This window comes from Cygnus olor, chromosome 9 (assembly GCF_009769625.2).
Source record: "Cygnus olor isolate bCygOlo1 chromosome 9, bCygOlo1.pri.v2, whole genome shotgun sequence".
Classification (NCBI taxonomy): Eukaryota; Metazoa; Chordata; class Aves; order Anseriformes; family Anatidae; genus Cygnus; species Cygnus olor.
Genome location: NC_049177.1, coordinates 2,481,176 through 2,495,815, shown reverse-complemented (window position 1 = coordinate 2,495,815; position 14,640 = coordinate 2,481,176). Strand labels below are relative to the sequence as shown.

The 14,640-nt window shown below is 34.0% G+C and overlaps 1 protein-coding gene across 2 annotated transcripts in view; it reads left to right on the top strand.

The window, feature by feature from the left end:
* The window catches only part of RASA2 (RAS p21 protein activator 2), a 48,767-nt gene that overhangs the window by 33,460 nt on the left and 667 nt on the right, over positions 1–14,640 (top strand). For both annotated transcript variants that reach the window (XM_040566972.1, XM_040566973.1), the window contains exons 11-23: positions 585–733; positions 2,090–2,204; positions 2,627–2,701; positions 3,405–3,528; positions 4,898–5,004; positions 6,203–6,289; positions 6,371–6,448; positions 6,874–6,947; positions 8,086–8,192; positions 10,006–10,088; positions 10,964–11,172; positions 12,834–12,937; positions 13,529–13,718. In XM_040566972.1, the coding sequence (XP_040422906.1) occupies positions 585–733; positions 2,090–2,204; positions 2,627–2,701; positions 3,405–3,528; positions 4,898–5,004; positions 6,203–6,289; positions 6,371–6,448; positions 6,874–6,947; positions 8,086–8,192; positions 10,006–10,088; positions 10,964–11,172; positions 12,834–12,937; positions 13,529–13,718 (1,502 nt within the window). The remainder of the gene's footprint in view (positions 1–584; positions 734–2,089; positions 2,205–2,626; positions 2,702–3,404; positions 3,529–4,897; positions 5,005–6,202; positions 6,290–6,370; positions 6,449–6,873; positions 6,948–8,085; positions 8,193–10,005; positions 10,089–10,963; positions 11,173–12,833; positions 12,938–13,528; positions 13,719–14,640) is intronic.

Below are 14,640 nucleotides of genomic sequence, written 5' to 3'. Positions count from 1 at the left end.
ACCATTTCTTCATTTCAGCATTGAAGTATTAGCAGAGGAGAAGGAAGGGAAAGAGTAAGCAGACCGTAACTAAAATTTTTACTAGCCAATATTCAAGTATGAACATAGCTTATTGGCAGTCAGTGGCTTTTTCACTTAAATTTTTGATATGTTTTTGTATTAAAATTCCCAGCAGAAGAATGGGGACAGACATCTTAGAAGTTTGGAAACTGTAATTTAGTGTGCTCTAATTACAATAAGGAAAGTCCTGTAAAGATATATGGCATTGTAGTAACGTAGTTGCTTACTGCCTTTTGCTTGGATTTGTGACAAAGCCATATTCTTACTCTTTGGGGAGAGTGGGAAGGGTGAGTAGATAGTGAATTTCATTCTTAAATGTATAGAGCAGGTAATACCAATTTTCAATTAAATATTTCTATAGAATGGAAACGTGTAATGGCCATGTTATATAGCAAATGTCAAAACTTTTTGTTAAGAAGCCATGTCCCTTGTTTTGCTAGATTTGAGTCAGATTTGTACTTTGACACGTATAAGCAGAGCCTTTAACTACTTTACTCACAAAGTTTTATTCTGCTTTCCCACAGCCAATTTCTGCATCTGCTGCCTACATATTATGTGAAGTTTGTCGAGATAAGTACGATGCTGTTCTGCCTCTTGTACGGTTGCTACTACACCACCATAAGCTAGTCCCATTTGTTGCTGCAGTAGCAGAACTGGACCTGAAGGACACTCAGTATGTATTCCATGTTTAGTTATGTCACACCTTTTAAAATTATTTTTAGAGTTTCATGGGACTTCACACTACAGCATTGATAAATAAGCATGTCAGATTTCATTTTCTCGTTATGGAAAAACTGATATGAAACTTTTAATGTTAGTGTGTAAAAACATTCACTGAAATCACAGTGAAGCTGGGAATCAGAGTTACCAATTCACGGTGCTATTTTAGATGGAATTGATTGTCTGTAAAATTTTCTTGGAGCCATTATACAGCTAAACATAGCAAGTTAGGAATCTAGAGTTGTCTGCAAGCACACAGTTTTTGTTTCAAAATATCATAATTGAGCCACTCCAAGTTTTTTCTGGTCAGTAGATTGATACTGAATGTTTTTAAAAATTGCTAAGAATCTCATCCTCTTTCATTTTAATATATGACTTAAGGTTACTTGTTTTCTGCAAGAATGCCTCGTAAGTAGGTCTGTGTCCTCCTACGTGCCTTGAAAGTAGCAAGCACAGGAGATTTCCCACGTCGTCATATCTGTGGTAGGGTATGGTCCCTGGATTTGCAGCTCTGTGGTTAGGAGAGAAATAAAGTAGACCTGGGTAGTGGCTTCTGAGGTGCTGAGTCATGTCCTGTGGAGAAGTGGAAGTGATTTTTTCACCACAGGATTGTTCATTTTAAAGCTGACTTGTTCAAGATTTAATTTAAGGTGAACCAATTCATTTAGAAACAGGTGACTCATGGAAAATAACTTTTTACATTGAATTTTGGTACGGACATTCCTTTCCATTATATTTAAACTGTGACAAAGAAAGATTATACTAAACCCAACAGATGAAAGAGCTTTTGCACAGCTGGCTTCCAATTTCCTTCAAAATCTGTAACAAATAACCTAACACAACTGTAGATTAAATATGTTTTGATCAAAACATGTCTGAATTTGTCAGTATAGTGTTAGTAGTATGCTATTTTTTGTAGCTCTTAGTTTGCCAACCAGGAGCACTGGAAGAATAATAGTATACCAGTCATACCAGTCTGGTACATGTCTTCATTTTTGGGGGAGTTTTCTCCAATAATTCTTTCTCACATTCAGCACTGAATTATAATTTCCTTTGTATAAAATTTCTGGGGCTTTCACACGTGTTTATTTGTTCCTGGGTTTGCTAATAGTAATATCATCATCTTTGTTTATTCTCTTTCTGTTCACTGGGTGCCATTACAAGCTGGATAGCTAGGTTTTGAAATTCCTGACTGAAATACATGACAAAAACTTGTAGTAACTTAATAGCAAGGTAAAATATTAATCAGATTTTTGTAGCCAAGTTCCCTTTTTTCCCCATTCAAATAAAATCAATTCTTTTCTTACAGAGAAGCAAACACAGTCTTCAGAGGGAATTCATTAGCAACTCGGTGTGTAGATGAAATGATGAAAATAGTGGGAAAACACTACCTAAAGGTTACTTTGAAAGCAGTTATTGATGAGGTAGGTTATCATGCTGAAGTTATTTGCAAGACACTGTCTCTTTCATGGGCATTCTTCTTATCCCTACGTAGCAATAATCACTCAGGTGAGGGAATTCTAGAGGAAATTTAAATTGAGCATTAATGGTTTACATTTAGTGGAAGGAGTTACTTTGTTATTTCTGTTGTAGATGCTTGAAAATTAAGTTGATGACAGTTGTTCCAGCCTCTTAACACACTGAAGAATTTTCCCATGTGATGCTTTATACAATCGATCCATATAAAAAAGCAGACACAAAAGTGAGGATGGTTATTGCATGCTGTTCTGTTTGGAATTCCTTTAGAATTCTCACCCTAAATCTAGGAGACAGTCTAGTTTTAAAAAGTTGTATTTCCACACATTCTGTCTGAAAATTGGAACTCTTAAACCTCTGTTTGTTTCAGATATGTGAGTCTCCTAAACCCTGTGAAATAGATCCAATCAAATTAAGAGAAGGGGATAATGCAGAAATTAATATGGTGAGTTTCCTAATTTATTTTTCCTAATGTAAGCTTTCTCAAAATCTCATAGGAAAACATTTTAAAAAGCAGCTCTGTATAATGGCAAATGAGTAACTTGAAGCACTTATGTTAGTGGTATAGTTCTCCAATTCCAGTGTAAATAAAGGAAAAAAATGTATTTTCTTATCCCTGTTTAAAACAAAAACTGGTTTTCAAATGGACCAGGGAGGTAAAGCTAGAGAATTACGCACTTCCTTACCAATTTGTTGGGTATTGTGGTTCCTGATGTTCCACACTCAGCATCCAGGTGCTGAAGTAGCTAGTCAGTACTTTAATACTTTTTCATTGAAGTTTTGCTTGCTGCTTGCCTCTTACTAGAGGATGATGTTAAAAGCAATAGTGGCTGCAAAAAGCTAAACCAACGTTCCTAGGTTTGCATAGGAAGTACTACTACTTTGTTACCTATTGTCAAATTACAAAAATGTCCTTTGATAGTTTTCTATTGCCAAGCACTGCTTGTGTTTTCATGTGAGTATCATTAAATAATCTTTTAACACTAGTAATCCCATATAAATATTATGAAGCTTTTTTAAATATGCACTTTACTAAAATACATAGAGGAATAATCAGGCAATGTTTTGAGAAAAAATTAGTGTTATGTTTGTGTTCGGGGAAAAGCCATAGTTGATGGTCTGAAAAATGACTTTTTTCATAATTACAGGAAAATCTACGCTATTATGTAGACAAAGTATTCCGTGAAATTGTGCGGTCAAGTATAAGTTGTCCTACCCTAATGTGTGATGTTTTTTATTCTTTGAGGCATCTGGCTGCCAAAAGATTTCCAAGTAAGTGTTCTCTATGTTCAGAAAATGACATTCAGAGTAACGTAATTAACTTCTATATTTATCTTATGGGCATTGTTAAAATTCTGTCTTTTTTCATTACTGTGTTCTGAACTTCTTACCTCAACAGTCAGGCATTTGTTTTTTTGGTCAGACTGTATGCCTTAGTAAAGCCTTGTAGTCAATCAGCAAGAATTATATGTATTTTCTGATACACTATAAGATGGTAGCAAAAAAGATGCCACCAACAAAAGTACAAGATACTGGAAGAAAACCACAAGTCATGCAGGAAGCGATTTATTTGAAAGATAATTCAAATTTGGAACAGCTAATCTGTTTTTATTGCTTCTAAGGAAGTAATATATAAATGTGAAAATAAATTGGTATTTGCATCTAACTACATCAATGGCAACTATGTTGACTAGGACTACTACATTCATAGCTTAAGTGTCCAATGAAAAGCTTTACTACTTAAAGGTCAAGGTAGAGCAGAGCATGGAGAAGATAAAATATTTAATGTATTTGGAATGTGACCAGAATTAGAAAACCTTTATTCTTTCAGAATGGTTTTAATATAGGAATAACGTGCTGGGTATGAGATACTCAGATGCTCCAGTCAATTAAAACCTAAAATGTCATCTAATAGGCTACAAAGGAAGGACATACTTTTTATTATCTGGGGCTTTGCTTTGATTTGTATTTGTCAGTGAACCTGGGGTCATAAATTCCTCTGGTTAAGACAGTCGTTTCAGAACAGCTAACTAATCTGACAGATCAGATTGAAGTCGTCATTGCATTAAGAATGTGTTCTCACTCTATTACACCCTAAATATACTGAAAATATTAAAGCCCTAAGAGCATCAAGATTATATAATACTGTGATTTTATGATGCAGCTTGGAATTGGAGTTGAAATTGTTCATATGTGTTGACCACATTTGTTGTGCAGCATTAACGTCTGTGAGTTTATTAGTCCTAAGGGTGAATAACCTGATAGGTCTAGTGTTTAGTCAGCTGCTACAGTATTTTCTCTTTTGGTTTAATGTGCATACAGCCTTATCTAATCAGCGCTGTATGTATATATATATATATATAAGTGCTTGCAATGATCTCATTGTTCCTTATAGTGGAGCTGATCAGCAGTTTTTTCTGAGAACAGAACTTCTCTTCAGAGAAATAAACTCTCTGTTAAAGTAGAACATTTCTTACCATGATCATCTTTCTCATTTCATGCACTTCGTTGATTTTTCTACTCTGTTTTAAAATATAAATGTCTTCTCCGACATGATCTTCTTAAGGATTTTTATGTTGACTGTCTTCATTATTTCCTATTAAGTTTAGTGCATGTTACATTTCATGGTTTTTCTCTGCAGATGACCCTCATGTACAGTATTCTGCAGTGAGCAGCTTTGTGTTTCTTCGTTTCTTTGCTGTAGCCGTAGTCTCACCTCATACTTTTCATTTACGACCTCACCATCCAGTAAGTTTTGTGAAGCTTTGTTCTGTTTTATTCATAACCGTCAGATCTGTTTATCTGGAAAGTCATAAGCTACTTTCACTGGGCCCTTAACTGGGAAGTAAGATCACTTACTGTAGGCTGAGGTTTTCAATTTTATACCTCACCAGTGGAACTAAGATGTTTGCAGTTCTGTAGGCATCAAATTTCTCAGCCTTTATAAGGCATTCTCAAATGATGTAAAAGCGCTGCTTTGTTGGAATATCAAGATGACTCAGGGTTTTTTAAGCCATATAGCGAAATAGTTTTAGTTCTTTCCACCACGGAAGTTAAATATTTAGATATCACTTTTACTTTTAAAACAATATTTCCATTCTCGTCTTAAATAGAGATTGTAGAGTTTTCTGTAATTGATCTGTGCATTTAATCAGAACTCCAGTAGTTTGACTGGATTGCCAAATTTTCAAGTCTCAAATTGTCAAGTACATGTACATTAAAAAAAAAAAATGGAGATGAGAAAAAGTACTGTTTTATTTTCACATAGAATACAGGATATGTATGAAAACCTGTGAATGTGTATGAAACTCCAGAGGTTAGCTTCATTAGCTTATTTTATCAATTTGTGTGTTATGCTTTCAAAAGAAAAAGCTACTTAATGAGTTTGACATTATGCAACTTGTAAGAGTAGAAGGAGATGATAGGAATTTATCACTTGAATGCTAGACGCTTTAAAGGGAACAGCAAGGCCCCTCACTATGGCTGCATTAACACTACTTTAAAATGCATGTAGAGAGGTAGTGAATGAGGCAAAAGCCTTACAGGCAATGTTTTAAGTTCCCTTTGTATTACGAAAATTTCTAGTATTTGTACAGCAGTAATTTATTTTGTTTAGTGTTCAGTTTTGAATAGTTCAGAAGCATTGGATATGTAGTAGCATTAGTAGGATGTGAGAGGTTTGATTAGATGTTCCATAGTGTGCTTTGAAAAAAATATTTTTGCCCAAATTCTAGTGATAGTGAATAACATATTAAACAGTGTACGATAGATTTTAAAAAAAATATATATATATTCACAAAGCACAGTTAGCACTAAAGGACAGCACTGCTTTTGAATTTCTACATGGTATAATATAATAATTTTCGTGACATTTTCAGTTTTAAATCAAAATTTTATATGGAAAAATATATAAAAATAACTTCTTAGTTTTGTTCCTTTCTTTTAGGATGCACAGACTTCTAGAACATTAACTCTCATATCAAAAGCCATCCAGACTTTGGGGAGTTGGGGAAGTTTGACCAAAAGCAAACTTGTAAGGCTATTAAATTTCTTTCTCATTTCATAGACTTCATTCTTTATATGTTTGTTTATGTCCAAATATCTTTTCTTTCAGTCAAGTTTCAAGGAGACGTTTATGTGCGAGTTTTTTAAAACATTTCAAGAAGACAAATTTACTGAATCTGTCAAAAAGGTACTTTTCAACTATAACTCTTCTTACGGTTGATGTGTTTCATCGGTCTTATTAAAGGGTTATGTTATTCTTCAGTTTTCTACTATGAATTCCTAAAAAGTGCATTTCAGATGTTTTTTTAAAAAAACAATAGAATACGTAACAGTTGTACATTGTGGACTAAGCTAATTTAATTTGGGGAAAAATAGAAAACAAAATTGAAACAAGCTATATTAGATCTGCTCTTTAGGAAATAATTACAGAAATTTTGTGTATTTTAGTGGCATCCCTCCTTAAATTGCTTCAAGTCCCTGTAATATATTTTCATTTCTTGTGTTGAATTATGTTCTTGTACTAGGAGAAACGGTACATATGTATTTTCAAAATAGCTTTTGGTTGTTCATTGTTTCTGAATAATATCTATTTGCTGTGTATTTTTACTTAAGTTTCTAGATGATGTTTCCTCTACTGAAAGTAAAGAACCAAGTGGTCTGAGTGAGCCAGTACATCTAAAAGAAGGGTAAACACATCTTGAATCTATATTGTGTGAAAAATTATTGACTTCGTTTTTTCATTAATGCCAACATCAGATTAATACTTACTAAAATGTTTGACCTAACTAGTAATTACAATATCTGTTAGTTGTGGTAGTTGTTTGTTAGTTTACAGGTGTTGGTGGAAACTAATTCTGCTAACTTTTGTAGTCATCTTTTAAACACTTGGGGGAGGATTAAAAGTTTAAAATCTTCTAAAAGTGTGTCTGCATTTCTGTTACAATTCAGTGTGTGCTTTGTTGATGGTTTATTCAGAATTGTAAAAAACTATTATAACATAAAATTTATTTAGTATAGAATTACTTTACATACTTTTTAAGCCTACCCAGCTAAACGCTATTTCTTAATAGTAGGCAAAAAAGCCCTACACTATAATTGGAATACTTTACAGTAAATGATGGAATACTTTTATTAAAATTGTTAAATTAAAATTGCTACATCTAAGAAATGAAGAAACTGCCGTTTTCTGGTGTTCATGAAGAAATCTGATAAATTAATTTAAAACAAAATTTATAGGGAAAAACGATTTGTATTCACCCAAGAAGCATAGTAAAGCCTTTTCTATGAAACAAGCATCTGATTTTAAAACAAGCAGTTAATGCATCTTATTAAGATATTAAATAGAAATGAAGGAGACAGTTGCAGATTAACGCTAAATTACAGCAATTTGGAAGCTAATCTGTATGAGAAACTGGTGGCTGTTGCTCAAAACAGTGGTTGCCAGTGAGCATGCTTTTAAACTCTACTGAATACAATTTGTGTCTACTTCTGTTGAATTGTGTTCATCATCATTTCCTTTTTGTTCAGTTCTTGATCCAGATAAGACCAACTACATTCACGTGTTCTTGAGTTCTTGATCTGAATAAGCAAGTACCTACCCCAAATTCACTGTTTTTCACACTCCTAACTTGTTAATGGAACCGTGTCCATGATCACCATACTTGGAGGCAATCTTGAGGGCTTATTTTGAATAAATAGAAGAGTTTTAATTTACAATGAAGTAGGTTATATTACTCATCATGTGGAAACAATGTGTTCTCAGATGTTTTTTGAAACCTCTCTGGGAGACTAAAGTGTCATTTTCATTGGATTCTGTTGTTACAGAGAAATGTACAAAAGAGCTCAGGGAAGGACTCGGATTGGTAAAAAGAATTTCAAGAAGCGGTGGTTCTGTCTAACAAGTAGAGAATTCACCTACCACAAACAGCAAGGTAAATTATGTATATTTTATGCCTGTTAATTTTTCAATATTTTCTAGGTGTTTGTATCTAGTTTTGGCTTTTTAAAAATTTTATTTGTTTTTCCTAAAGCTCATAATGATATATTTTAGTTGCCTTTTGCTCTGTTTACCAAGTGCTCAAGATCTGAATTGCAGTCACACTCATCTTGCAGAAAGCTTCTGCAGCACAATTTACTGAACTTACTGTATACAGTTTAGACTTGAAGACCAAAATAACTGGCTGTCAGAGATCCAAGATCTCAGACCTTCTAAGGTCCGTACTGTGGTAGTGAGTCTCCTTATTTCTTAGCTTGAGGCCTTCTAGCCTGGGAATGCTGGTAGCTCTTGAGAGCCTTAGTTGCAGCCAGGGTCCTGGGAATTTTCAGTTCAGTGCAGCAAACCAGAGAATGCATTTGGTTCTGCTCATGCCTGCACTGAGGAATATACTAAATGCTGATGCTTGTTATGTTGGAGTTAGCTGTTGATACTGGAAACCTAAATACTGAGCTGGCATGTAGAGAGAGACATTTCTCAGGAAAACTGCTGCCTGCTTGTTGGAAGGTAATTGAAGGGTACGTCACAAAATGTCTGGTTTTGATGACACTGGCATTGGATGAATTGGTGTTTTCAGCAAAATTCTGTTTCATCAGATGCTTCTTAATCATATCTGTTTAATGAAATTTAATGATGTATTGGTTCTGATCTGCATATAACTTCATAGCTGCTGGTTAGTATACTCAGTTTTTAAAGTAGTCCACTGTAGGGTAAGATACAGACTTATCTATATGTGCATTTTAAAATTTGCCTTGCAAATAAGTGAGCTTTAAAAAATTTTTTTTTAATAAGATTTTTTTCATGGCACTCTAAAATACAAGAATATGTATAGTCAAGTTTTTCACAGTGTGTTTGCTTTTTGCTGTCTATTAAATATGCCGATACAAAACATCCTGAAGGTAGTCCATGTGCTGCAGTCTGTATTTACTTAGAAATGGAAGTTAACAGCTTAAAAAGTCAAAAAGGTGAGATTTTTGATTTCTGCCTTTGGCCAGTTGCAAAATTATCAAAGATGTATCATGTTCATTAATACCACTCATATGTCACACATGATAACAAAGGATTATCAATATTGAGTAACAAGAAGGTATTAGATGCCTGCATTGCCCTAATAGCTGATTTATTCACGTTCATGCTTCCTGCAATTTATTAAAAAAATATATATATTTACAAAAAAATCTTTTTTAATCTTTGTGTGGTGGTACATGTATGTGCATGTAACCTGCATTTGGATAAAAGGAAGCATTTTGGCATTTCATGTAATATAGTCTTGATTCTATACAATGGCCTTTTTGCTGGCCAATCTCTTCTCTGGTGATAATGATAAAATGCGAGGTTAGGCATAGATTTGGTGTTTGGCAAGAAGAAAACATGCCAAGCTTTTTTTTTTTTTTTAATTTTTAACAATGACCTTTGTTAAAAAATGAAATCAACAGAATAAATAGCATTGTTTATTGTCATATACTGTATGTCATATTATTGTTCGTTAGCCCGCCTAACTACTGAGTTTCTTCAGTTTGCCACTTTAATGTGGCATATTAACTTAAGCCAGGTGCATCAGAGAATGTACATTCCCTAATCTTACTTGCTGAGACTGAGTCTTCCCATTCTCATCATTATAGTCTGATTTATGTACCTCAAAAATATAAATGCACATTTTGAGAACTTAGTATTGCAAGTGCACTGAGGCTGTAATATTTATAGTACTGTAATTTGTTTCACTCTCGTTATCTGTTTACAAAATTTTACAGATAAAGAACCAATCTTCACGATTCCAATCAAAAACATCCTTGCAGTGGAGAAGCTTGATGAGAGCTCCTTCAACAAGAAAAATGTGAGTCAAAAGATAGTTTATTTATAATTTTTAATATGTTTTTCAGATAACAGTTTGTAATTAGCTTAATTTACTCTTAAATGTTTCATTAAAAAATCTTTGAATCAGGGGGAGGAGGGAAGCTGTATTCAGTATTTCCTAGTACTCTGAACATGAAACAGCCTGGACATTTTGATCTTTGCACCAATTTTTCTGATTTTATGACTTGTGCCCCCCTTCCCAAATCTTTAGAATGACAGTTAAAACTATTGAGACCTTATTACAAAGCACTTTAATATAAGGTGGTAGTAGTAGTATGAATTGTATTATGTTCTTATGTAATAAAATGTAATATTACCAGGCTTGTATTTTTTCCTGTTAATGAGAACGTCTACAATACCTTCAACAGTTAAGACAGTTGTCCTTACAGCCTTGTTCTGGACTTGTAACACATCAGTATTTCTGTCAATATTTGAATCTGAAATTCAGAGGCAGTGATAAACATGTAGTTACTTAGGCTGAGGATGACTAAAGCAGAAACCTCTGGGAAACTTTTGTTACTCTCAAGATTAAAAAAAAAAAAAAAAAAAAAAAAACATGAAATCTGACATCACATTTGAAGAATGAGCAGAATATTTTTATTCTTTTAAGACTTTTTTTGGATGAGGTGGTACAAGTGGAACACGGGAAGCTGGTTTTGTGTGGTGGGTTTTTTTTTTTAGGGTCATGAAGGAAAATGAGAGGTGAAAAGTCCTTTTTTCTGCCTCCCTTGCCTCACTTCTAGTCTTAATATGGGTTTAAATTGTGTGAGACTTGAACTTTATATTGACATATTCAAAGTTGCTCAATAACTAGATTTTTTTACTGGGCAGAATATTGTTGCATTCCTTCTACAGATGTTTCAAGTACTACATGGAGAAAAGCCACTGTATATCCAAGCAAATAACTGTGTAGAAGCTAGTGAGTGGATAGAAGCTCTCTGCCGGGTAACGAGATGCAACCAGAAGAGGCTTAGTTTTTACCATCCTTCTGCTTTTTTGAATGGGAGCTGGCTTTGCTGCAAGGCTACAATAGAAAACACAGTGGGCTGTGCTCGTTGCACTGCGTAAGTTGGTAAAATGAAACTGCGTATGTTTTGTAGGATAAATCATGTATGATTCACTGTACAACTTGAGAATCTGAAGGCAAGGCTTTTGCTGTCTGCTTTAGGAAGTTACTAAAAACATTTCTTAGTAGTGCCTGGAGTACTGGGCTTTAGTAAATCTATTGCTTCATCAGCCACCATATGAAATGTTAAAGGTAGCCAATAGAGTATGTAGATCAGAAATACTGAATGGTTAATTTCTTTCTATGCAGAACGAGGTATTTTGTAGCTAATGAGTCTTCTGTTGATAGTTATCTTTTATGCTAGTACCATGTTGGTAGTATAGACGAGTATTGGTAGTGAATAGTTCTGGCAGTGCGTAGTGTATGGTGGTCTGGGAGAAACCATAACATTTAAGTTCTTTTTTTATGCCATGTTGTGGTATTTCTTCTGTGAATGAGAACTTGGTATATGAAACAGTTACGGTATACTTGTTTGTTTATTGCCAGTTCCTTTCTTTCTCTTGCTGTGTTCTGAACTATCAATAATTGACTGTTCGAAGTTGTTTCCTGTGGTCTATATTGTAACACTGACAGTCCAAAGCACCTTGGAAATTGGCATCTTAACTGTCTGTCCTTTAAGCTCCTAAAGTGGACAGTGGGTACAGAGGTTGTTGGAGGAAGACATCAGTGGTAGCTACTTACTCTGTGGCAAACCTTCAGCTGGTGACAGTTCTTTCTTGAGGGCTGTTGCTCCTAGTGCAAATAAGAACAGGCATAGGAATTCTCGTGTTTTTTCAGATGCCAAGTGGAATGCAGGCATAGGACACACCTAAGTTATCCATATGAAGTAATTAAAATACCTTGCTGCTGAGGACTTAGCCTGAAAGTCTATCACTTTCCCTAATGGCGTTCTCTTGTTTTATAAAATCACACTTTCATTTAACCTCACTTATTTTAAAGCAGTGTACTAGGAATATCAGCGAAATAATCTCAGATGCAGATTCTTACAAATCATTTGTATTGTGTAGGTATGTCAAGAAAAATGCATAACTTCTTTTCTCAAGTTGCTGATTTCTAAAAACAAATGCTATAATTATTTTTGAATAAATTATCTTTAACTGGATAGGTTGCATAAATTATAGACTAAAGATTACAGCCTGTCCTCTAAAATGCAGTACAAATTCTACAAGAGAACTTTCTGAAAAATATGTAATATGTTTTTCCATGTTACTTGATTAATTCATATATTAGGTTTCTCAACAGCTTTAAAGATTCCATTACTAACCAACTTTAGGTTGTTTTTGTCTTTTTGTTGTGCTTTAAAAATGTATCTTGTTCTTCTGTTCTGGCTACCTTTCAAGTGTGGCAGATTTTTAAAAACAGTGTTTAGTTGTTGTTTAATAAAAGTTAATCTTTGAAATTTCAAAATTATTTTTCTCTTGACATATTGAATAATAAATTCTATTGAAAAAAAGCCTTTTTTGATATGCCCTCAAAACTGTATACTCATGTTACTGTAAAACTTGCAGTGAATGCTGCATTTTGTGTAGCAATTGTGAAGTTGTCTGTGAGTGATAGACATAATTAAAAAGCTAAGTATATTGAAATGGAATCAGCTTTTGCTTGCTTTCAGACTTAGAGTACTCATCTCTTTTTTTTTTTTTTTTTTTTACATTTTAGAGATGTTCCAGCTGATACTCAAATTGAGATTGATGGAGACAGAGAGACAGAAAGAATTTACTCACTCTTCACTATCAACATGTCTAAACTTCAGAAGTTGGAAGGTGCTGAAATAGTAATTCAGAAGAATTATGCTGATATTATTCAACTCTAATTCTTTAGGCCGCTAACATCCATTATATTTGTTAACAATTTACCTGAAAATAACAGAGACTGGAGACACAATATATTTTTGAGTCCTTAGTACTCTAGTATCAGACATTGTTCAGTCATTTCTGAACAGTAGATATCAGATGAGCGCATTATTTTAATTAAATTTGCATATAGGAAATCTTTTAAATAGTCTAAAGAAAGAGACGGTAAGTATAGGCAGTTGCTCTTCTATCTTTGTTCTCCTTTTCCTGATTATGGAATGAATCGTATGTAACATAGCTGAGTTACAAGAAGGCATTGATTTCCTGTTAATGTGAACAGGAGGGAGCGTGGATTCTCAAGATGCCAGATGAGTGGAGAATAAGTCACAGAACTGTAAATAAATCTAGTTGATGCTGTTTTCTGCTTTTGTCTCAATCTGCTCTATGTATAAGCTAGAGTAACATTAGTTTTCAGAATTTCAGAGTCCCTGTTTATATTATAAATAGATCTGTTTATTAATAATCAAAATTCTAATTGGGATATTTTGGTAATTTTTGTAGAGGCTTGCGGAAGCATAGCTGTCTATCAAGGTCCACGGAAAGAACCAGATGACTATTCTAACTTCACAATTGAAGACTCTGTAGCAACTTTTCATACACTCAAACAGATAATAGATGTAGTAGAAAAGCTGAATGAATCACATGAAAAATACCGAAAGAAGAGATCATCTAGTGCTAAATATGGTAGTGAGTAAGTATCTTAAGAAACTTTTACATACAGAAGTGTATCAATAAGTAAAAATTTAAAAATCACAAAACGAGGTCAAGTTTGTTGAGGTAGTTAAGCTGAAGTTATATTTAGACAACCCAAAAACATGGAGAAAATATGGTACATCATTTGCTGTATTTGTAATAGTGCAGCTCTTCACCTGTTGTTAAGATGATAGGAAAAGTTTCTATGGCATGGGATTCCTCTGCGTTTGTTTTAAGATCCCATTAGCAATGAGTGTGTCACTTTCTTGCAAGTGAATTTTCTTGTGCACTTCAGATGGCAGTGGAACGGGCTCCTCGGGGAAGTGGTCATGGCACCCGGCCTGCTGGAGTTCAAGAAGTTTGGACAATACTCTCAGCCACATGGTCTAGTTGTTGAGAGGTCCTGTGCAGACCCAAGAGTTGGACTCCATGACCTTTGTGGGTCCCTTCCAACTCGGGATATTCTGTGATTATCCCTAACTGTCTGCCTACCTTCTTTTTAAAAATGTTACATATTTTTATTAAATTTCAGTTAAAAAAGAGTTAAGCTATCAAATTTTATATAACTGTAAAAATTATACCGCACCCATATCTTTCATGCATACTTACTGTTTTTAATGCACTTGTCATATTCAATGATAAATACTATTTTTTTGTGAAATTGGGGAAGAAAAAATCTTTAGCATTTGTTGTTGCTCCAGAGGTGATTCTTTCAGTTCTCCTTGATCCTAGCTGTTGTTCATAAAACAACACTAGTCAAGTTCTCTATTTTTTTTCTTTGCATCAGTAATGCTTGAATCACCATAAAAAAGAATTCTATAACCACAGTGTGGTTTCCTTAGTTTAATATTTGACTCAAGTTGTTCAGAGAAATTGGCATTCGATTTAGAATTTTCACATGAAAGTAAATGAGATTTTTC